This window comes from Scylla paramamosain, chromosome 25 (genome assembly GCF_035594125.1).
Source record: "Scylla paramamosain isolate STU-SP2022 chromosome 25, ASM3559412v1, whole genome shotgun sequence".
Taxonomy (NCBI): Eukaryota; Metazoa; Arthropoda; class Malacostraca; order Decapoda; family Portunidae; genus Scylla; species Scylla paramamosain.
This window is the reverse complement of record NC_087175.1, coordinates 19,526,353-19,551,457: the sequence shown is the minus strand read 5'-3', so window position 1 is coordinate 19,551,457 and position 25,105 is coordinate 19,526,353. Positions and strand designations below refer to the sequence as shown.

General features: G+C 39.9%; 1 protein-coding gene across 5 annotated transcripts in view; it reads right to left on the bottom strand.

Annotated features, from left to right (window-relative positions):
- LOC135113333 (uncharacterized) overlaps positions 1-9,693 on the bottom strand; it is a 144,464-nt gene extending 134,771 nt beyond the window's left edge. Inside the window, exons 1-2 of one of the 5 annotated variants that reach the window (XR_010274791.1) lie at positions 9,321-9,693; positions 1,628-1,696 (exon numbers count right to left, since the gene is read on the bottom strand). Coding sequence is in view for 1 of the 5 variants with exons in the window: in XM_064028571.1 (XP_063884641.1) it covers positions 1,628-1,696; positions 4,289-4,309 (90 nt within the window). In the remaining 4 variants the exon portion in view is untranslated. Of the gene's footprint in view, positions 1-1,627; positions 1,697-4,288; positions 4,416-9,320 lie in introns of those variants that run through there. The other 4 variants (XR_010274789.1, XR_010274790.1, XM_064028571.1 and 1 more) reach the window with 4 other exon arrangements.
- Positions 9,694-25,105: the final 15,412 nt, after the last annotated feature.

The window sequence follows — 25,105 nt, the reverse complement described above, 5'->3', positions numbered from 1 at the left end:
AAAGAATTAGGCAAGAAATGTTTAGTAAGCGACGAGTTGGAGAGAGCGGAGACAACTAATGAAATGCATACGAAAAAGACCATGAAAGTTTCAAAGTCATGTCATGTGAGAGAAAAGATAGATAGGAATGTTTATTAAGCAAAGACCTGGACAGAGCTGAGAGACAACAAATTAAATGCAAAAGAGGATATTTAAGCTTACTGGGTCGTGTACTGAGAGAGATTAAAAAAATGGTTGGTTTATCTGGTCAAGGACATAAAAAAAAAAAAGAAATAGAGAAGAAATGTTTTAGTAAGAAACGACTTGGAAAGGAAAGAACAAATGAAATGCATAAGAAAACAATTTAGAAGACGATTCAAGTTTCTGGGTCATGTCGTGTGAGAAAGAGAAAACGGATCTCCAGAGATTGCTTACTAGGAAAAGTGAAAGGAAGAAGAGAGATTACTTACTAGGAAGAGTGGAAAGAAGGAGGAGGATTTTGCTTACTAGGAAGTTTACGTGGAGGAAGAGAAAAGGAACGTCAAAGTTTGCAAGAATATATGGCTGGAAGATTCTGTGTGGCGGGAGTCTTGGAGGGCTGACAAGAGGGAAAAGTGGAAGAAGGATGAGAAAGAGGACCTTAGAGTTTGCTGGAAGACGAGAGCCAGGAGAGGAGGTCAGTGGTTGCGTGCGTCACAAGACTGGCACCTTGGTAATCGATATAAACAATGCCGTCTCCTAAAAAAAAAAGAAAAAAGAAAAAAAAAATCGTTCTTAGAGGAGATTCCACAAAGTTAGTTATTTTAGTTCCATTAATGTCTTGATTTTACTCTAAGCCAGTGTTTCTTAACCGGTACCTACACTTGGATTTTACAGCATTTTCTAGTACATCCTCTCAAAAAATATGTAGTGATAATTGATCAGCGAAACAAAGCTAGCTCAATAAATATATTTGCTCCATTACTGAACCAAATTATTCAAAGTCTCGAATTTTCACGCAAAATCTCGCAGTGCTAAGTACCACACGTTTTTCAGGAAATGTAATACCTGGACCATCCAACCGGCCGAATTATCAGTTCTCGACTCGATTTTACAGTCTTTTGGTAAATATACTCGTGGCCGTGAAATAGACGTCATATTTCCTACCCCCTGGTTTGACATCTGGATGACCTCTGGCAGTACAGGTATCCCAGATTAAGAGCCACTATTCTAAGCATTTCAATCGTGCGAAGATAGAAACACACAGGTAGACAAGATGAGAGGGATACCAGTACACAGCTGACCGATCCCTTTACAGCACTTCCCAATTAGACTTCCCTGCTGGAAACACACAGGTCGACAGCATGAGACGGATACTAATACACCTGTAGAGTTCAACTGGCCAATTCCCTCACAACACATCCCTGCCAGTCTTTTCTGTGGAGCGGCAGTGAAGCGGATCTCAGTCTTCGTGGGCCTTAACCAACTTGCTTCACCCGTAACAAAAATGGTGCCATCGTAAGCACTTTAACAAAAATCAGTACATCTCAAAAAAAAAAAATCCGCACATTTCACCTTAGCTCGCCTCTTGCCAACCTGCATTACCCACAAGGAAAACATTATCATACATGCGACCTTAAGATTAAAAGAAAAATCCTCACTTCTTTACCTTGTTTCGCCTATTGCTTCTCTCGCACACTGCCCTGCCTCGCCTCGCCGTTACCTCACTCGCTGCACACTGAGGAGATAAATAAATGTTAGTGCGTGGAGTTATGAAATATGCAATGGTCTGTATTAATGTTAACGTGTCTTTAAAATTTATTTGCAGTTCTTGACTTAGCGTTACGTTACCCCAGTTTCCTATTACCTTTACTATTATTATTTTTACTATCTCTCATTTAAACATTCGGCTTCTGGATGGCTTAAGACAGGCTTGCAGCTCACCTCACGTCAGCTCCTGGGCGGGAGAAGCAGCACTCTTAATTCCTCTCTCTTTTTACTATCTATTGTTTATTGTATTACGCTTCTGGGTGACTCTCTGGTTTAGTGCTTTGCTTAAACTGAGAGGCAGACTTCTATCCTACCTCACACAAGTTTCTGGCCAGGAGAAGCAGCACTAGCATATTACCATTACCGTATTACTGTTTTTACTATCTATTCTTTATTACAATCAGGTATCACATGACTTTGTAATAATACGACATGCTTAAGACACAGAGTTCGATAACACTTCAAGCAAATTTCTGAGCGGAAGAAGTAGCAACACTCTTAAACCCTCAGTGTTGCGGCACCATAACTCACACAATTTTCTTTTCCGTGAGTTTTGCGCGGCCACACCTGCGCCTTAATCACCCTAATCGCCAAATGACCGGCCGGGGCGGAGGTGTTCCAGCAGCATTTCACCCGTAATGGCTCGACGCGGCGCAGAAGTAACGCAGTAATTCAAACTTCCGCGCATTTGTTACCAGTTTTATCATCGGAAACGCTTTTGACACACTCGTCGCCAAAAGTGTGCGTCTGGTGCGCCATTAGAGGGAGGGAGGAAGGGAGGGCGGCCGGGAGGAAGGCCTGAGGTGATGGTAATAGTGCTGGTGGTGGTGGTGGTGGTGGTGAAATGTAAACGGTTTCAAATATTTCCTTACAAATAAAAAAAAAATAAAAAATAACATGACACTGCACGAGTACGAAATACAACACACACACACACACACACACACACACACACACACGTAACTCGATGCATTTTTCTTTCATTATTGGTCATCAAACTTGTTCTCTCTCTCTCTCTCTCTCTCTCTCTCTCTCTCTCTCTCTCTCTCTCTCTCTCTCTCTCTCTCTCTCTCTCTCTCTCTCTCTCTCTCTCTCTCTCTCTCAGCACGATGGAGGCGGCACAACAGACAGCTTTTAATGTCCTCGCCACCTTAAATTTCCATTACAACCTGAAGTCCTTTAAAGTAAGTCAGAGGAGCGGGAATCCTGACCCTTGCCTTTTCTGACTGTCCTCTTGAATTCTTGAGCAGATCACGAGACAGACAGACAGGCAAGCAAGGAGGCAGAAATTATGAACGTAAAGTTAAACAAATAACGGATATATTTTTAAGAATTTACCCAATTAAAAATACATAGTAGGAAAGTAGGACATTTTTAATCCGTCAAATATAGAGAAAATCATTAAGAAATATAATAAGCGACAAAAACTGTTTATGATGTCCGAAAAGATGTGAAAAATATATAATATGTGATTATATTATGCATCTTGTCCTTGTTTTTCCCTCAAACAAGAAGTCTTGAAGCAGAGCAAGATTCAATACTCACTGCCACTGCTCTCCCTTCCCCTCAGTGTTAAGTCCCCTGACCTGCCGCCAGTCTCCTCGCAACACCTGACAGCTCATGGAGGAAAGACCAAGGGACCCAAGAGTGAAGGAGACACAATATATAGCGGCGAGGAGCACAGTTATCCTCCTCGCCCCTTGCTGACCAAGGCTTAGGGACACACACACACACACATACACAGGTCGCCTCCTGCTGTTGGTGGGCACAACATTTTCCCGGCGCGGTGATCGGGGTCTGCCTCTCCTCGCTGAGACAGGAATGACAATGACATTACCCGCTCCTGAAAGCCTGTCACTTTGCAGTCACGCACACACACGCGCCTCGCAGTCCCCGCACACCACTCGGATATATTATGCTGCCTGGTTGATCTATTCATTTACAATATTCACATACTTATCTACTCTCGTATCTATCAAAGCTATCTAATTTTTTCTCGTACCTTTATTTCAACTCAACTTTTATATTGATTTACTCATCTATTTATCTACATACTCGTATTCACGTATCTACTTTGACATTTAGCAAAACTATATGAATTTTTCTCTACTCAGTTTCATATGATGATGTTCCGAAGCTCCGAACAGCGTCCGTATCACTTGTCTTGTGGTTGGCTATTTTAGATTTTAGCATTGTGTTCCGCGCTGCGCCACACGCTTAGCGATCAACTAACCTCTTGTGAATGTTAAGAGTCCAGACATTAAGGGAAGCTGTAAGATAGGTTGAGTTAGGTTAGGCACGTTGTCGTCTTGTAACAACTGATGCGATTTCATCTAACTGATAGCCTGTTTGAACACTAACGGTAGTTAATTATGTAAGATGACCTCACTACATCAATGAAACTAGGAAACAATAATGATCGTGACTCTCTCTCTCTCTCTCTCTCTCTCTCTCTCTCTCTCTCTCTCTCTCTCTCTCTCTCTCTCTCTCTCTCTCTCTCTCTCTTCCAGGATTGGTATAATCAAAATCACAGTACCAAAACAATGCAACATTAACTCACTATGAGCGGAGAAAACACCATTATACAGTGAAGACAATTCTTGCTTTAGCCAGAATTAACTGAATGACCAGCCTGATACTCCAGTGTCTGTAAGCCGTCCTCCACAGCCACGCCCAGTGTGAGACATCAAGAAAGAGCGGAGCAGAATGGCCAAATTAAACCAGGAAGTCGTCCTTGAAGTCAGGAGCACGAAGATAGACCGGCACAGGATAGAAAAAGACGAAAACAACACCAAGAATTCCTCTCGGCGAAAAGTCGCAATATGAGAATCAGAATGGAAGAAAGAGCCTTCCAAGAAAGAGCTTTAAGACATCAAAAACAGCTCCTCAAGAAAACCCCGTGAGAGGAACGAGGAGGTGGTGTGGGAAAAGAGCGAGAGATGAAGGATGATTGGGAGCGGCGCCGCACCGGGCTGTCGCTGCCGGGGACAGCTTGCGGCGGGGAAGAAATGCACTCGAGCACCAACTGTTGCAAGAAAATTATGATGCGAATAATGCGCTCAGTGTTTATTGGAAGAAATTGGTACAGACTTTCGAGGAAAAATAAGAAATAAAACGTCTCCTTTGAAAGCCGAGAAGAGTTTCAAAAGAGGCGGCAAAAAAAGTGAAGCGCTGGAGAGACGGAAAAAGAGAGAAAAAAAAACTAACGTATTGAAAGGAAAGGAATTTCATTGCGGAACAAGTGTCGCTCACCAGGAGAGGTTACGAAGAATTGGTAGAGAAGCGTAAACAGCGGGAATGTTACGACGGTGCCGAGTATCTGGCGACGCTGAAGACCGACATGATCCGGAAATGAAGAACCGCGCCAAGACGGCGGGAAGGCGATGAGTGAGAGAAGGCCTGGGGAGCCGCGGCACGCAACACTGACGTGGGATCTACAGCAGGAAGACTTCTATGACTACGAAACTATTTATGAGACTGTAGTACGAAAGAGCAAGTGTCTAAAAAGTTGTGGTTATGGAAATAAAGAATTAAGGGCAGTGATTTTCAACCAGCGTGCGTGCCGCGAAGTGCTGGTGTGCGGTAGGAATCCATGAAGGAAGACTGATCCTCCTACAAACAGCGTGCACATGGTAAATATGTCAGTCATCTATGAGTATGACTGGCAAATGTTATGGGTTAATGACTGTGAATTTATATTATACCCTGTTTGTAGAGGCACACCACTTTTATTCCTGAGGGCGTATGAAGATTAATTAGCATTCATTAGGTTCACAATTTAAAAGTTGATGCCTTGCCCATTTTAGCGCCTGGCTTGGTGTGCCGTGAGGGGAAGAAATATTGAATACCACTTGGTAAGGCAATGCAAAAGTTTGGCGTCGTGAGGCAAGTGAGCAGCGGGGACCAGCACGCCACCTCAGTAATGCCCCAGTTGGTTCTCCCAGCAGGTGGCGGCCACAACGCACGTTCACCTCCCAGGAAGGCGCCGCGTTGCCTCACCACCTCGCCCTCCAATACTCCACAATAGCGTGCAGGCGTCCCACAACTTTCTACATTTTTTTTTTTTTTTTTTTTTTTTGTAAAGGGAATGCACAACCTAATTTTGTTGCCCTTGGCCGGTGCTCCATATACACAAAAAGAAAATTAAAACCTTGACCTTCGGCGGCTACTCTCTCTCTCTCTCTCTCTCTCTCTCTCTCTCTCTCTCTCTCTCTCTCTCTCTCTCTCTCTCTCTCTCTCTCTCTCTCTCCCATAATCTTGAAAAATTTACTTTGCACTTGTCTAGTTCCTCTCTCTCTCTCTCTCTCTCTCTCTCTCTCTCTCTCTCTCTCTCTCTCTCTCTCTCTCTCTCTCTCTCTCTAATCCACTCTGATCTAATGACGTCAATTTACATTAATGAGCCCCGCAGTAAGTGTTTTGGGGCGCCGGGTACGCGTGCGGCGTGGCTGGCAAGGAGGGGCTGCAACGGGCAAGAGACTCGGTGATTGGTTTCCTTTCTGAGCCTTTAAGTTACTCGTACACAGCCCGCGACCTCGATTTCTGAATATCACGAGAAGTGGCTCTTTTCTCCCTCCCTCTTTTAGAAAAGGCTGAAAATTAATAGGCAAATAAGGAAGATAACATGAAGGAAGTACAGTAGGAGGGAAGAGTGACAGTTGGTGGGTCGTATAGTTCAAATATATACTCCAAAATATACTCCAAATATGACATATCTCGCAAAGAAGGGAAGAAGGAACACATTGGCAGGAGAAAGTTGGTAGCCAGTCCTGTCTTTGTCGTATCAGTAAACACGACAATACACGACCTTCGCAGTATTAAGGAAGGTTTCTAAGCTGACAGTTCTCGCCAAGGAAAGAAGAAACACAGTGGGAAGGGAAAGAAAAAGCTGGTGGCCCGTCTTCTTTTCCCCGTATCCCCAAGGAGGCAACAGTGATGCAAACGATGGAATTATTAAGGTTGCTGATGCGAGTCTTACGTTTAGTGGTTTGAAAGAGGCGGTGGTGGGTATGAGAGTCTTCCAAAATTAAATTCATTGTTCTCTCTCTCTCTCTCTCTCTCTCTCTCTCTCTCTCTCTCTCTCTCTCTCTCTCTCTCTCTCTCTCTCTCTCTCTCCTCTCTCTCTCTCTCTCTCTCCTCTCTCTCTCTCTCTCTCTTTGAAAGGAACGAGAGTCTTCGGAAATTAAATTCATCACCATCCTGTTATCTCTCTCTCTCTCTCTCTCTCTCTCTCTCTCTCTCTCTCTCTCTCTCTCTCTCTCTCTCTCTCTCTCTCTCTCTCTCTCTCTCTTCCTTCCTTTGTTTGTATCTCACTTTCTATCAAAACCTCAAAATATTTACCTCATCTATTTACTTTACCTAAGACTTTCTCTCTCTCTCTCTCTCTCTCTCTCTCTCTCTCTCTCTCTCTCTCTCTCTCTCTCTCTCTCTCTCTCTCTCTCTCTCTCTCCGTATTTTTTATCTAAACTTGAAAAATACATTTACCTTGGATTTACTTGTCTAGACTCCGCCCTCTCTCTCTCTCTCTCTCTCTCTCTCTCTCTCTCTCTCTCTCTCTCTCTCTCTCTCTCTCTCTCTCTCTCACTCACCCCGCGTCTCGCCGCCTCACCTCCTCGCGTCAAAGAAGCACGACAATTTCATTAACCCCGAGAAAGAAGCCGAAAAATGCTGAGAATCCAATAATGCAAAATCAGTGATATTATTCATCGGAAGGACACTTGAATACGAGTCATTTCCCGCGCGGAGTGACACAGGGTACGTCTCCCGTGGCAGCAGCAGCAGGAGAGGAGAGGAGAGGGGAGGGGAGGAGAGAAGTGCTGCCGTGCTGGGAAGTGTGAGGGATGTAATGACCGGCGTGCCTTGCTTGTTATTGGATTGCTTGAAGTAGGTGTAGTTTTCATTTCAGGGACAGGGTTTTTCATTAGTATGTGTGTGTGTGTGTGCGTGTGTGTGTGTGTGGTTCTGGGTATCTGTGGGTGGTGTTGGACGGTTGTATTTTTTCGGATGGGAAATTTTCGATGAGAAGAAAAAGGAGAACTGTTTTTTTTTTATTTATTCCACATTCTCTCTCTCTCTCTCTCTCTCTCTCTCTCTCTCTCTCTCTCTCTCTCTCTCTCTTCCCTCTCTGGGATGTTTTCGAATGTGAGAAGAAAAGGAAGAGTTTTTTTTATGATGGTTTTCTTCAATAATCAGTATGTATTCCACTCTCTCTCTCTCTCTCTCTCTCTCTCTCTCTCTCTCTCTCTCTCTCTCTCTCTCTCTCTCTCTCTCTCTCTCTCTCTCTCTCTCTCGTGGGAGACCTGCTACCACGCGACAGCCTTTCCTAGACGTGTGCCAGTACCTGCCGCAGGACGATTATCTGTACCTCGCCATGACCCGCCACCCACAGTTGGGCGGATGTTAGCTCTTCATAATTTTTTGCTCATTAACTGTCCACCTTGCCTTTTGAAGTTCAAATATCACCAGTTCTATGTTGTATTATTTACTTTCAACTTATAAACGCTCAATTGTTATTCCATTTTATGTTTGCTGTCACTGCCTGTGATACGTATGTTCTGCAACGCTGCCTCACCATAACCTGCTTGCCTTCATGATGTCATTATTTGAATTGTCAGTTTATATTGTCAGGAATATTTGTACGGTGTATTTCTGTAGACTGCCGCGTTTCCATGCACAATAAATTAATCAAACAACAACTCTCTCTCTCTCTCTCTCTCTCTCTCTCTCTCTCTCTCTCTCTCTCTCTCTCTAACTTAGCTAACGGGGAATCAGGAAGGATAACGAGGCATCCCCGGCGCTCGTTAACGTAACAATCATTCCTAACTCAACAATGGGAAGATGCGCTTTTCACCACGGACTGTTGCTGGTTGAAACTACAAAAATACTGGCTGATCATGTGCTCCATAAATAGAATAAAGCCAGACATTCACGTGCTACGCATCAATGAGTTTTTAAACACAGGCGCCATGATTAGTGGCTATAACATTCGGTTCCCTCTACTTCCGAAAAGCCCTGCACTATTACGGGGCCAAATATTAAACGCGGTAGTTAGGAACTTAGGAAGGCAAGGAGCTAAGGAGGCAAACAAGCCATTTTTGACAATCGTTAACGTGACAAGATGTACTTTTAACCAAGGAGTGTTATTGATTAAACACACTAACAACCGGCTAATCACACGCACCCTTAATAGTACAAAGCACCAGACATCCACTTGCCATAAACCAATGAGAACCAGGCTGAGAACACAACCACCCTTATAACGTACGGTTAGATCTACTTCCGAAAAACTCTGCACTGTTAACGGGGCCAAACCTTAAGCGCGGCGGTTATCTCGACGTGTACGGTAGTTTGCGCAGCTTACCAAATCGGGGATCGAGAAAAGAAAACGGGGCATACTTGATGTTCGTTAACCTAACCATTTACCGTTGCAAGCTCAAAACAACACTTCAAAAACACCAAAACAAACCAGCCATTCACATAACAAAGCAATGAAAGACACACCCAGAAAATACAATATAAAAAGGCCATAACAAACACAACTCCTTTACACAAGCCGCCATGTCACTCTTACTATTCACATTTCAACCAATACTCACACATTCCCCAGTCTACCGCTGTCCAGTCTTGCAGCTCCTCCCTCAGACACACCAGGCTCCTCCCAGGACAACAAAACGCCCCGCACGAGGATCAGTTGAGAGTATTAATGGTTTTTAACACGCCCGCAGCTCAGATCACTTCCCACAACACGGCGTGAATGACGACAGCAAGGAAGGGAGGGACTCAGTGGACGTCGAGGGTTCCAATAATATTTCCACTACGTACTTTAGCCAACTCTCCTAAGACAGTGTATTGAAATGAGGAATTATAAATGTAGAATAACAAATCGCCTTTTACCTCACACAAAATTATAAAACAGAATTCATATAAGAAGATTTAAAGAAAAGTGTAAATGGACGTTCCAATACTATTTCCACCACGTAAATAAATTCATAATTCTTCTTAGATGGTTTATTGAAATGCAGACTTGTGAACTTCAAATAATATATTGCCTTTTCTCTCTCACACACAAAACGATAACTGAGATTCTAAATAACAGGATCAAAGAAAAGTTATGAGTGCATAGGTTCCAGTAATATTTCCACCACGCAAACAAATGATTGACGAATGCAGAATACAGAAATAGTAAAATAGAACAACGATTAATCTTTCTTTCCCATAAAGCAGCATTTGAGAACAGGAAATACAAATTAAAACAGATACGTAGATAGAGGAGAGTGGAAAAATAAGTTCCACTACTATTTCTATTTCGTATATAAATTTTACCAGTTCCGGTCACATGCTTTGTTATGATATAGAAACAGATCAAATGATGCCCCCTTTTTTTTTTTTTTTGTGGGCATGAAAATTACCTGAACGAAATTAAGTGTGTTTTTCTCGTATACATAACATGGAAAAGGAAGTGAACACGAAGAACACGCGACTCGGAGGCAGCGTGAACAAAAGTAAGAAGACTCGACTCGATGGCGGAGTGAACATGATGAAGAAAATGGAAATCGGTGGCAGAGTGAACACGATGAAGAAAACGCGGCTCGGTGGAGGAGTGAACACATTGAAGAACACGGGACTCGGAGGCGGAGTGAACACATTGAAGAACACGGGACTCGGAGGCGGAGTGAACACATTGAAGAACACGGGACTCGGAGGCTGAGTGATCACGAAGGACATTTGACTCGGAGATGGAGTAAACACGAAGAACACGTGACTCGGAGGGGGAATGAAAGCGAAGAACACGCGACTTGGAGGAGTGAACACGAAGAACACGCGACTTGGAGGAGTGAACACGAAGAACACGCGACTTGGAGGAGTGAACACGAAGAACACGTGACTCGGAGGAAGAATGAAAGCGAAGAACACGCGACTTGGAGGAGTGAACACGAAGAACACGTGACTCGGAGGAAGAATGAAAGCGAAGAACACGCGACTTGGAGGAGTGAATACGAAGAACACGCGACTTGGAGGAGTGAATACGAAGAACACGCGACTCGAAAACGAACTGAACACGATGAAGAACATTCGATTCAAACGCGAAATGAACACGAAAAACACGCGACTCGAACGCGAAGTAAACATGTAGAAGAAAATTATAATTCTAAAGTATACTGCAGAGGATAAAATCATTTTATTTACACTTTTGTTACAAGTACATACATTATTTCTTTCTCCTCTTCGTTTCGTGGTAAAAAAAAAAAAGAAAAGTCACATACAATTTGGCATAACAAATGAAATGAAAATAAAAATTCTTATCTACATTCTACTGCCTGAAACAAATCCATTTTCATGGCTCATATCTCTCCTGTAGAGAGAAAGTCCCAAGGAAATCGGAGGTAAACTCGAGATGTTTTTTGCACAAATTTCTCTGATCCATAAAATAAGAAAATGAGGCGCACCCGTTTTATTTTGGCATCTAAAATAACACTATATACTTAAACAGTTTCCATTAAATAATCATTAAATCTTTCTTTTTTATACATTTTTTTTTTTTTTTGTATACTTCATGATGTCATACGAGAAGAGAGAAACGGTAATAAACAAATTCTGAACCTTTGATTACACAACGGCATCATCGTAAAGTTCGGTTGACTTTGTCGTTGTTTCTTGAACATCATTAAAGTCATGACATGGTACTTGAACGATTAATATCACAATAACGATCCTAAACAATTATTATTATTATTATTATTATTATTATTATTATTATTATCATTATTATTATTATTATTATTATTATTATTATTATTATTATTATTATTATCATCATCATCATCATTATTATCTTGATATTAATAGTAACACAACATACTAACAACATACCAACACTGACGCTACACTCATCCAAAAATGACTCACCCACTAACAAACACAATACTGTCACTAACATAAAAAAAAAAACACCATAACACAAAAAAAAAAAACAGCACAAACACTAAAGCTTACCTAACCCTAACGATAACACTGTTGCATGCTCATACACATTATATACGAACACACTCACGCATTCTGTAACAGACAAAAAAAAAAAATCCAAACACTAACACAAATAAACTAATACCATAAAGCGAACACAACAAGAATGATGAAATAATATGAACACAAACAGAAACACACACAACACACACAACATTCAACAATCTAACACAATAAGACAGAGCTCAAATTAGAAAAAAAATAACACTTACTACCACAACACACAAACACACTCACTCAGTCACGAACAGAATACAAACCCACGTCAACACAACAACTCAATGTTACAACTAACTAAACGGGTATACTAAACAAATTAAAACAATAAAGACCTCACTAATAACTAAATAACACGAACACTTACAATGCCACACTCAATACACACACACACACACACACACACACACACACACACACACACACACACACACACACACACACACACACACACACACACACACACACACACACACACACACACACACACACACACACACACAGCAACATGTCAAACCCCACATTACCAGCATGATGCAAGAGCCAAAGATGTGTTAGTTTTTATCACCTGTCTCAGTTTTGCTTCACAGATGCAATACAAGCAATTGACATATCCTTTTTTTCACTTTATAGATCCAACAGAATATATTAATTTCCTGTTGTCGTTCCAAAGATGTTATAAAGTTGATTTATTTTGTTTTGCTTCGTAGATCCAATAGAATATGTTTATGTGTCTTATTTTACCTCATAGATCCAATAACTTATCTATTGTTTTTGCGTTGCTGCTTTTCTTTTGCTTTGCTTCATACATCTAAAAGCGCAAATTAATATACTGTATCTTACTACATACATCTAATAGAATGAATTTATGTATTTTCCTTACGCTTTAATTTACTTCCAATGAAGTAAATTAATCTAGTGCTTTATTTCACTGATCAAGTGGAATAAATACCCATGTTCATTGTTTAAAAAACGTGAAAAGAAACAAGGAGTACAATCAGACATACGAAAGTAGCGGGGCGGCCAATCAGAGGAATGGGAGCAGCAGGGCGGCCAATCAGAAACACTTACAAGGGAGCTTGGAGTTGGTTACGAGTCTCATCTGGCGTGTGAAAATTCAAATGAGGGGGGAATATGATACCCCCTGCCAGATACAAGTCAAAGGAAATATTATACCCCCCTACGAGATACAGATGACAGAGAAGACAGACAAAATGAAAACCGTGAGTGCAGACAACAGTGAGATGCGCGGCGTGTGTGTGGTGGAGGCCGCCGGTGCCCCACACACCACGCCCCTCAAGGTGAAAGTGTCCGTGCAAAAGTCTGGCTGGTTATGGCGCTGCGTGCCTTGCGCCTCCTACAAGCAAGTGGCGGCATTCAACTTCCACTGGGAGGAGACCTTCACCACGCGGCAGACGTACACCTCCCTGCCGGCAGCTTTGGACGTGGCCCGCCTGCTGAAGGCGCACCAACGGTCAGAAGAGGCGGTGGTGAAGATTGTCATGAAGCACAACCGAGGGAAGGTCGTCACCCTCACCACGGTGGCGGACTTCATGCGGCGCTTGGGGCGCGGAGAGAAGGAAGACTTTGTGTTTGCCATCAGCATTGAAACTGAGAATAAGAAGGAATGTGAAGAGCAGCAGGCAGACGAGACAAAACAAGACAAGTGTGAAAGCAATGAAGGGAAAGGAATGGCGGACAGCAAGACTCCTTGGGTTGGAAGAACGTGCAAGTGTCCCAACTGCGTGCTGCCGTTCTGGGGTCTCCTGCAGGCCTGGGAGCCCCTGCCAGTGAAGCCGCCGACGGTGATGGACACCTACGTGGACATTCTGTCGACGGAATGCACGCTGATGAAGAAGGAGACGGATGTGTTGTTGAAAGAGAAGAAGAGCTGTGCCTCGGAGCTGGCTGCTCTCAAGGCCGAGATGGCACGGATGGAAAATGAGATGGACCGCATGGAGGCCTCGTGGGTCAATGACGTGATGGACGAAGGTGAAGGACCGATGAGTCTAAACAACGAACGAACGGAAGAAGAAGGTTGCGGATCCAAGAGTGAAGAGGAATGGAAGGAACTGTTCCACAGTTACAGTGAAGAGAATTACTGGAGTCTGGATGAAGGAGAAGAAGACTGCAACAACAAAGAGTATGAGAAGGAAGGGAGTGACGAAGCAGAGGCGGCGGAGGTGGAAGATGAAGAGCATAGTGACGACTGGACCAGGCACCAGGGCAATCCAACCATGCTCCGCGCACTCTCGCTGCTGCGGCGTCACACCGGCACACACTGAGGTGCCAGTATAAAGGGAAATGTAGAGGCAAAATGAAGGAAAAAAAAAAAAAAAAAGTACTAGTTCTAAGTTCAGAATAGGAAGTTGACAGAATAAAAACAAAATATAAAAGAAGAAAATAAAAAAATAAATTAAAAGAAAAAATATAAGAAAATGCAAAAAGAAAAAAATAAGGTTTAAGTTAAGATTATGTCAAGACGTTACGATATTCGGATCCGGTTGCCGGAATCGTAAGCAAATCTCACTGTGTATTGAGTGATCGTAAGACCAAAAGTGGACGAGTCAGCGGCCCGATCGGAATCTGCACCCACCAGGTTCCTGGCTTCTGTTTTAGTTTAGGCGGCCGCAAGTGTGAGCGTCTGTGGCATTGTCTTACGATCTAGTTCAGTGCTGAAGCAACATTCATAGCGTGAAGATGACGGCGACGTCCGCAGATAATGAGTTCTGTGCCGATTTCATGAAACTCTTTAAAGAACAAACTTATCTACGGAAGGCGAGAAGAGATTATAGAGACAAAGGTAAAACAAATGCAGCATATAGCATTTTATTAGAGTCATTACAGGGAAAGGATGCGACGGCCACTCAAGACTGTGTTACTAAGAAAAATAAATAAATAACCTCAGGAACTGATTCCGGAAAGAACTTTTGTACCGATTTCATTTAGATTTATAAAAAAACAACCTTGTCTATGGAAGGTGAAAAGTAAAGATTATAGCGACAGCAGTAAAAAAAAAATGCATTTCAGGAGTTGCTTCCGAAGAGAACTTCAGAAAACTGTAGAATCCATGAAGTCAAGGTGAAGTTTCATGCAATCAGGAGGCAATGCACTTTTCTTCCTTGACCTTTGTTTATTTGGTCGCTTGGGTTTCTGTAATCCTGCTGCGATATATGCCACAGCGAAGGGTACAGGAGCACAGTCTATAATCTCATCGCTGAATAAAGAGGCCACGTCCACACGCTGTCACATCTCGGGAAAGCTAAAGTAATACTGAACGTCTATAGGCAACGCTGAGGCCGGAGATAAACGGAATTAGAGCGGAACCTGATCTGCGGTCGTAACGTGTAGGTGGCCTTTACAGTATAAGTAAACTAGAAAAGAATAAAGGATTAAAATTTAACAAAAATTAGCAAAAAATATAAAAAGGAAAATACAGAAAAAAGTCTAGTTGTAAGTTTAACGTAAAAAGTAAAATAGAAAAAAGAAAATATAAAACCAGAAAAAAAAAACAATACAAATAAGAAAATACAAAAAAAGTTATAGTTTTAAGTTAAGAATAGAAAGTAAACAGGAGAAAAGAATTTATGAGAGAACGGAAATGAAGAAAAAATGAAAAAAAACAATATATATATATATATATATATATATATATATATATATATATATATATATATATATATATATATATATATATATATATATATATATATATATATATATATATATATATATGTATTATAAAAAAGAAAAGAAAACAAGAAAAATATGGACAAGATAAAGAGAAAAGTTCTAGTAAGTTAAAATTACAAAGTCAGACAAAAGGAATGTCTAATGGAAAAACTGAAAAGAAAGTAAAAGAGGAGAATGAACATACAAAAGTTGAAAATTTAATAAAATTCTGAAAAAAATAAACAAATAAGAAGACAGAAAAAGTTTAATTTTAAAGTTTAGAGTAGAAAGAATTGGAGAAAAGAAAAGATAACGATAAAACTGAACATAATAAAAAAAAATATATATATATATATATATATATATATATATATATATATATATATATATATATATATATATATATATATATATATATATATATATATATATATATATATATATATATATATATATATATATATATATATATATATATATATATATATATATATATATATATATATATATATATATATATATAAGAAAACAAAAAATATAGTATTAAAATCTAGAATAGAAAATAAAGCACAAAAGGAAAAATAAAAGAATAAAACTGAGGAAAAATGAGAATAATACAAATAAGAAAATACAGAAAAAATTGAGCTGCAAGTTTAGAGAAGGAAATAAAGCAGAAGAAAAAAAATATTCGAATACAAAATTGAAGAAAATGAAAGAATATTGAGATCTGAAAATATAAATCATATTTAATTGTAAGGTTAGAGTACAAAACAAAACCAGTGAAATAAACAATATAAAAGTACAAAATTGAAAAAAAAAAGTTAGAGAAAACTGAAAAAAATAGATAACACAAAAAATAATTACATTTGTAAGTTTGAATTAAAAAACAAAATGAATTTATAATGAAAAAAATAAATTAAAAAATACAAAAAAAAAAGTTCAAGCTATAAGTTCAGAAAGAATTAGAAAGTAACATAATAAAATATAAAATAAAAACGAAGAAAACTGTAAATACAAAGAAGTTCAAGTTGTAAGTTGAGAGTAGGAAATAAAACTTAAGTGAAGAAATAAAAAAAATAATAAAAAGCATATAAAAATAATATAAAAAGTTCTATTTGTAAGTGTATATTAGAAAGTAAAACAGAAGAAAAGAAAATATAAAAGAAGAAAATTGAAAACAAAAACAAAAAATAGGAATAAGAAAATACAAAAAGTTCTACTTCTAAGTTTAAAGTAGAAAGTAGAACTGAAGAAATCTAAAAGAAAACAAAATACAAATATTACAAAAAATACAAAAAATCCAGTATTTTAACTTGAGATTAGAAAGTAGAAGAAAACAAAATATAAAAGAACAAAATTAAAATGAACAAAAAAATACAAATAAGAAAAATACAAAAAAAAATTCTTGAGTTTAGAATAAAAAGCAAAATAGAAAAGAACAAAATATAAAAGAACAAAATTAAAAAAAAATAATAAAAATGAGAAAATCCCTCAAAAAATGTAGTTGTAAGTTTAGAATAGAAGATAAAACAAACAGAATATGAAATATGAAAAAAAGTATTAAAAAGAATTTAAAATTCTAAAAACTAAATAAAAAAAACAATTACAAGTTTAGAATAAAGAGTAGAAAAAAAAGAAATACATAGAGAAAGAAAACAGAAAAAGAAATACATTCATTATAGTTATATGCTGTATTTGTAAGGTTAAATAAAAAGGAAAAATGGAAATCAGGGAAAAACAGGTGAACACGATTCAGAAACCGCAATGCTGATGAAGAACACGGGACTCGGAAGCGGAGTGAGAACACGAGAGAACATGAGACTCGGAGATAAAAATTAACACGATCGAAAGGCTAAGACGTTGAAGAACATTTGACTCGAGCGTGGAGTGAACACGAAGAACACGCGACTTCCAGGCGTAGTGAACACGAAGAACAAGCAACTCAGAGGTGAAGAAAACGCGTTGAAGAACAGGCGATTCCCTGGTGGAATGAACACGTTCAAGAGCACGCGACTCAAAGGTGAAGAGAACACGTTCAAGAACACGCGAATCAAAGGCGGAGTGAACACGATAAAGAACACGCGACACGGAGGAGTGAACACGTTTAAGAACACACGACTCGGAGGCGAAGAGAACACGTTGAAGAACACGCGCTCGTTGGCGGGAAGAAAACGTTTAATAACACGCAGCTCGGAGGCGGAAGGAACACGTTCAAGAACACGCGACACAGAGGAGTGAACACTTTGAAGAACACGCAATTCGCAGGCGAAGTGAACACGGGACTCGGAGGCGGAAGGAACACGATAAAGAAAACCCGACTTGGTGGCGGAGTGAAAACGATGAAGAAAAAGCAACGCGGGGCCGGAGTGAACACACTGAAGGACACGGAACTCGGAAGCGGAGTGAACACGATGAAAAAAACGTGACTCGGAGGCGGAAGGAACACGAAGAATACGCGGCTTGGTGTATGAGTCAATAAGAAGAACACGCGGCTCCAAGACTGAGTGAACATGGTGAAGAACATGCGATTCGAACGCGAAGTGAACACGCGATTTGAACGCGGAGTGAACACGAACTAGAAAAAATTAAAATTTTTATGTTCCAGGGTATTAAATCATTCTACTTACATTTTTGTCTTTATCTTCATCGTTTCGTGGTAAAAAGAAAATCACATACAATTTGGTATAACAAATGAAATGAAAAACATAAAAATTCTTATCTACATTCTACTGGTTAAAACAAATCCATTTTCATGCACATATCTCTCCTATCGAGGGAAAGTCCCAAGGAAATCGGAGGTAAATGCGAGATGTTTTTTGCACAGATTTCTCCAATCCATAAAATAAGAAAATGAGGCGCACTCGTTTTATTTTGTTATCTAAAATAACACTATATTTGTATGTCTGTCTTTTTGATCATCTGTTTGTTTGTCTGTTCATCTGTCAGTTTGTCTATCTGTGTGCCAGTGTGTCCACCTCTCTCTCTCTCTCTCTCTCTCTCTCTCTCTCTCTCTCTCTCTCTCTCTCTCTCTCTCTCTCTCTCTCTCTCTCTCTCTCTCACACACACAGTGTGTGTGTGTGTGTGTGTGTGTGTGTGTGTGTGTGTGTGTGTGTGTGTGTGTGTGTGTGTGTTCAGGGAGAGGTAAGTTAGAGCGCAATAAAGTTACTCGGTGTAATCTAGGATGTGTATTGCCTGTTGTTGGTCCCTTACTGCCTGTCACTACACGAGAGAGAGAGAGAGAGAGAGAGAGAGAGAGAGAGAGAGAGAGAGAGAGAGAGAGAGAGAGAGAGAGAGAGAGAGAGAGAGAGAGAGAGAGAGAGAGAAATAAACAAATTGACAGACAAACATACAAACAGAGACAAGGAGAGAGAGAGAGAGAGAGAGAGAGAGAGAGAGAGAGAGAGAGAGAGAGAGAGAGAGAGAGAGAGAGAGAGAGAGAGAGAGAGATACAAACGAACAGAAAAAAACATACATATACGCAGACAGACAGACAGACAGACAGACAGCTAGACAGACAGACAGACAGACAAATAGATAGAGTAAGGCATTCAGACATTAAGACAGCCACTCACAATAACTTTCCTCTCTCAGACACAGACGCTGAATAAAGACCGGACTATTAAAAATGTTTCTTTCTCCTTTCCATTCTTATCCTGTGAGGAGAAAGAGTCGCCCTTCTGAATACACTGCGTCAGTAAGTGGTGGTGCTTTTAGTACGCTGAATGACCTGAGTGACCCGCTGAATGAAATGGGAGAGTTAATATTTAGGATTTTACTATTTTCAGGTAACCTACCAGCCTATCTACCCGCCCCGCTCTCTCTCTCTCTCTTTCTCCACCCCCTCACCATCGTACACACTAACCATCCCCCTCCTCCTTTCTCTCCTCATAACGCCACAGCATCAATCACGCAATAAGCAGCGGATAGAAGACGTGCCTGCAGGGAGAGGAGCCATAACATTACATGACATCACCCTAATATAATCTGAGCAAAACTACCCAAACCTAACTTACGTATACTAAACTAACTTCACCTAACCAGAACTATCACTGACTTAATCTTTTCTTAGCAACATTAAAAAAAAAGCACTAAACCAACCTAATCTAACCAAATCGAAGCTAACCTAATCAAACCAAAACAAACCTTACCCAGCATTACTCTACCTGCATTGCTTGTTACCTTAATGAGAGTAAACACGAGGCCTCATGTTGAAGGAGCAATGAGGAAGGAACGTAACATAACATTACAGTAACACTAACCTAACTTAAACTAAGTCAACCAAACCTAACTTATCATTCTCCCCCAGTGCTACCGTAAGAAGAAACATCGCCCAGCATAATGAAGGGGCAATAATGCAGAAACATAACATTACATAACAAAGCACTAACCTAACACAACCTAAACTATCTTAACTTAACTTTACCAAACCTACCTTCTACTTACGTCGCCTTCTTCCTATTTTAAGTAACATAACACAAACGTAACTTAACCTAACCAACCTAACCTAACCTAACCTAACCTAACCTAACCTAACCAACCTAACCTAACCTAACCTAACCTAACCTAACCTAAAACTAACCTAACCAAACCAAAACTAACCCAACACAGCATTAACTATCTCCATCAATACCTTAAGAAGAAACACGAGGCTACCGTTTCAAGAGGCTGTAAGGCAGTAACATAACATAACAAAATAACATAACCTAACATAGCATTAACTTAACATAACCTAAACTAACCTAACCAGATGTATGCTAAACTATATTAACTTAATCTAAGCAAGCCTATCTCCTGCGTGGCTTATTTCCTATTTTAATTAATGTAACACAAATGTAATCTAACCTAAACCAACATAACCAAACCTAACCTAACTTAAAACTAACCTAACCTAAACTAACTTTTTTTAACCAGATCTAACACTGACCTCCTTTCCTAACTACCTTAAAAAAAAACACACAAACAATCTAAACTAACCAAAACTAATCTAACTTAACTTAAAACTAACCTAACCTAACCAAACTTAACACAGCATTACTCTATCTTCACTGCTGGCTTAAGGAGAAGAATCACGAGGCCACAGCTTGAAGTGGCAATGAGACAGGAACATATTGACGCATTCGGGGAGTCATTTGGGAGCTCTGAGACATACGGGACCATATTACGCCAGTCACTCCCCAGGCGGCGCTCAGGAGGCAGTTCTTCCCGCCAGTGTTTCAAGAGGAGGAGGCTGATTTGGAGATATTAATGCCAGTATTTTGAAAGGCTTGGGTCTATCATCAGGACTGTTTTCAAAGGCCACGGAGGTTATGGGATGATTAGTCAGTTCTTATGAGTGTTTTTGTCATCGATGGTGCTGGATTCTTTGTTAATCTCTCGCTAGTGTCATGAAAATAGTCTTGAAAGGCTCAATATCTTTCATTAGAGTATGTTAAACTATCACTATAATTAAGAAGGTACTGATGAAAGGACCAGTATCTTTAAAAAAAAAAAAGCGTATTAAACTAGCACTATACGTAATTATGAAATGAAAATTCTCTTAAAAGTCCTAATATTTTCCACTAGAGCGTGCTAAACTATCACTATAACTATGAAATATTTTTTGAAAACCTCATAAATTTCTGAAGCTTGTCAAATTATCACAAGTATAATGAAAAGACGTCCTTGAAATTAAACCCCAGTAACTTCTACCAAAGCGTGTTGAACTATCGTAAGAGTCATGAAAAAGCAATTGAAAATCAGATAACATACACGAAAGGCTGATAAATTCAAAAGATTAGAAGAAAAATTTTGTGATGATGATGATGATGTTGATGAAGATAATGATGGCAATAGTAATGATGATGATAGAGTTCTTTGTGTTTCTTGTATTATGTAAAAAATGCTGCGAGTGTTACTAACAAAAATAAGAGATAATAGTTTCAATTGTCTTTTTTTTTTCTTTAAGGTTGTGCTGTGCATTTATATACATCACTGCTCGTATATTGACTACTGACCCGAATATTTTGCTTAAGATTATTACATACTCATTAATTTACTAGTTATTTTATATGATACACCTTTTATATATAACTTCTTTAGGTTTTACGGCAGCTTCCCTTTCTGTCCGATTGATGTATGTAATTTTTGTAATAAAGAATTACTCTTGCTTGTATAAGGAATCTCTCTCTCTCTCTCTCTCTCTCTCTCTCTCTCTCTCTCTCTCTCTCTCTCTCTCTCTCTCTCTCTCTCTCTCTCTCTCTCTCTCTCTGCAATCTCCCTTTTTTTCCGTCCTCTGTGATTCATATTCAAAAGGAAGGAGGGCGCTGCATTACACGTCACCACCCACACCCCATTCTCTCAGGACAAGTGGGCCACTACTCTTTCCAAGCGTCCCTCCTTTCCCTTCTCCCCTTCCCCATTCACGTCCCTTCCGATCCCTCCTGTCCTTCCTCACCTCCCTTCCCCTCCGTCCTCCCATTCTCTCTCACTCACTTTCCTACCTATTCATTCTCCCCTCCTCCCCTCCTTCCCCTCACTCAGCTCCCTTCTCCTCCCCTCCTCTCCTCCCTCACTCACCTCCCTTCCCGCATTTCCTCCCTCTCTTCTATCCTCTCGTCCATCTCCTATCACAGACCGTGTTCTCTTTTTTCCTTTCTTTCTCCCTTATTTAATTCATTTTGATATTCCCATGTTCTCTATTTCCTCTGATTATTCTGTCCCTCTCTTTCTGCCATCCTTCCTCCTCCCTCTTCCCCCACACAACCTTCTACCGCCCTCATTTTCCCTTTCTCCCTCTCTTATTTCTCCCGAGCTCATCCTGTCCGTCTCTCCCTGTCCACACTTCTTCCCCTTTTCCTCTCCTGATCGTCACCTCTAACCCATTCTCTTTGACATCGTCCCGCACCATGTTCTTCTTCCTGCTTCAATATTTCGGATGGCAGTGACGAGCTGAAGGTAAGGCGAGTGCTCTTATAACCTCTCTCTCTCTCTCTCTCTCTCTCTCTCTCTCTCTCTCTCTCTCTCTCTCTCTCTCTCTCTCATGGGAATTATTTTCAAAGGCCAAAGGGATCAGTCGTGTTCTTTTGTGGTGCTTTTTACGTTAGTTGTGTAGAGTTCCTGTTAATCTTTTCAATGGCATTACGGAATGGTATATTTTTCATTAGTCACGAACGGGTAAATGTGTTTCGTACAGGGACTGCCACGTGTAGGCCTAATGGGTTTTTACAGCTATCATTGTTTTCTTACGTCATGTTCTCATGTTTCAATTAAGAGACCTCGTTAAACTGTTACTCCTTCTTGTTCCACAGCCGCTCCGAAACATTATGGGCTAGAAATTAGAGAATCTTTTCTTTGACTCTTTTGGTCATTTACTTGTAGGTGGATCTCAAGATTGTGTGCACCGTGTTGTGGTGTTGTGGAGTATTGCATGTCGCAGTGAAAGAGTTAAGTTATCATTACAATCATGAATAAACACCCTTGAAAATCATAACTTCTACTATACACAGAACAGACTTTTTTTTTATTGTGTGTGTGTGTGTGTGTGTGTGTGTGTGTGTGTGTGTGTGTGTGTGTGTGTTTGGTGGGGGGCGAAGCAGGTAGATTTTTCTTTTTCATTTGCAGTGTAGGATTGTAGCTAAATTGTCATTATTTGTTGTTAAATCGTCACTGAAATAACTACAATAGCCTTGAAAATCCCCGTTAATGACTCTTACTACAGTCTGTTAAAGAGGAAGGGAAGTAGAAGCGTTTAGGAATACGAACCTAAATGCTTTAAGCTTCTCTGTTTAAAAAGTTTTCCTGTAATTAACTACGGTTTTTCTAGACGCTAATTCTTGTACTAGACTGTCTGAAATAGTTATATGCCCCCACAATAAAAATTTAAGATTAATCTCGTCTTTTTTTTTTTTTTTCTTTCTGTACGATGTTTATTTTTTTAGTTGTTTTCTTTTTCTTATTTTCCTACAGAGCTCTGATTGTCAACAAATTACGACCAGAGCAATAAAGAGTTAATCCATGAACTTACTCCTTGCCACGGCGCTATTATGAATTTGCAGTTGCGGTGATAAAACCCAGTCAGATTATAAGTTTTTTTTTTTTTTGTTGTTGTTCTTTTCTTTTACTTTATTTATTTATTTATTTATTTTTTTTTTACTTTTTCCCTCGACGTGTTGACTGTTGTAGTGTCGTGACAATAATTAAAAGACTGGAGAAATAATGTGTGGGAAGGACTGATGGGTGGGTTAGGTGTGTTTCATAGAGACTGCCACGTGTAGAGCTGATGGCCTTTTGCAGCTTACATTACAGTCTTATGTTCTTATTTCTTATTTCTACACCGCCGCTATCCTCACACAGCATCCAGAGACAATTCAGCATTACTGGAGAGAGGGGCATTACAGCGGTGCTCGTAATGATAAGCTTCCCTTCCCTAGAGGTAATTTGTTGTTAGTAAGAGATCAGTATCAGCAACCAGGATAGAACAAGAAATAATGTCTTGAAATTTGAAAAAGTCAGATTTAAAAAAAAAAAAATAGAAAGAAAGGAAATGGTTCTTAGATTGAGTGGTAGATGAATGGGATGAACTCTGTAATGAGGTTGTTAGTGCTGAGACATTAGTGAGCTTTAAAAAATTACATAAATATATGGATGAAGATGATAGCTGGAAATAGGTAGGTATGTTTAATGTGAGGACTGCCACGTGTAGGACTAATGACTTATTACAGATTCCATTGTTTTCTTATGTTCTTTATGTACTTAAAGGCCATATGTAAATTTTCATCTTAATCTTGAGTCTACATGTGACCTCGAGTATGGGGCAGCACTCTCTAACGTTCCTCCCTCTTGTCTTCAGTACCCTTAAAACGCTTTACTGGAAGTTGCTGAGGTTTCCAAGGCTGCTTCCATATACAGCCGGGTTTTCATGGTGTTCCCTCGGTGATGGTAACCAATCCCTGTGGTGATCTTAGGTGATTAATTAATTGTGTGATTTGCTGTTGTTATTTCCCTTCATTCTTTGTTCTGTTGCTTCATTAATGTTTTGGATTGTGAGTGCTTAAGTTCTGCCATGGACTGCGTTTGTATGCAGCCAAATTATGGAACTGCAGGGTGTTCGCCAAAAGGCTTCTCGCAGCTTCCCTTATGTTCTTATGTTCTGCACCGTTCACGTCTCGGTTGCTGTTTCCTAGCCAAATAAAGTCTTGTGTTGACGAAGACTAGGAAATGTACTCGTATGTTACTTTCATCACAATCTCTTTTAAACTTTCACTGTTATCATGAAAACGAGTATCAGGACAACACTCTTGAAAGACTCAATGATTTCCACTCAATCCTGTTGAAGTATAACTCAAATCATGAAGACACACTTGCGTAAAGGTAAGGTAAGGGATGGTAAGTAAACATTCTGTATCATCAATCAGAAAAACACCCTTGAGGACCTGATTAGTTACCTCTGTGGCCTTTAAATTATTATTACCTTTCCAAGCTTCTCAAAATACAGATGATGCTTTTTCCAACATCAGGCCTTTATAATGGCAACTCTTGTGAGGGAGAAACGAAAGCACCATATGACTTTTTTTTTTTACGTAAGAGGGCTTTGCCTAAGGGATAAAAAAAATATAAAAAAAAGCTGATAAAAGGCCTAGTGAGGTGCCAGCCCTAAATTGTAGACAAACACATGATCCAAAACTGAACGATAAGTGTCTTGAAACCTCCC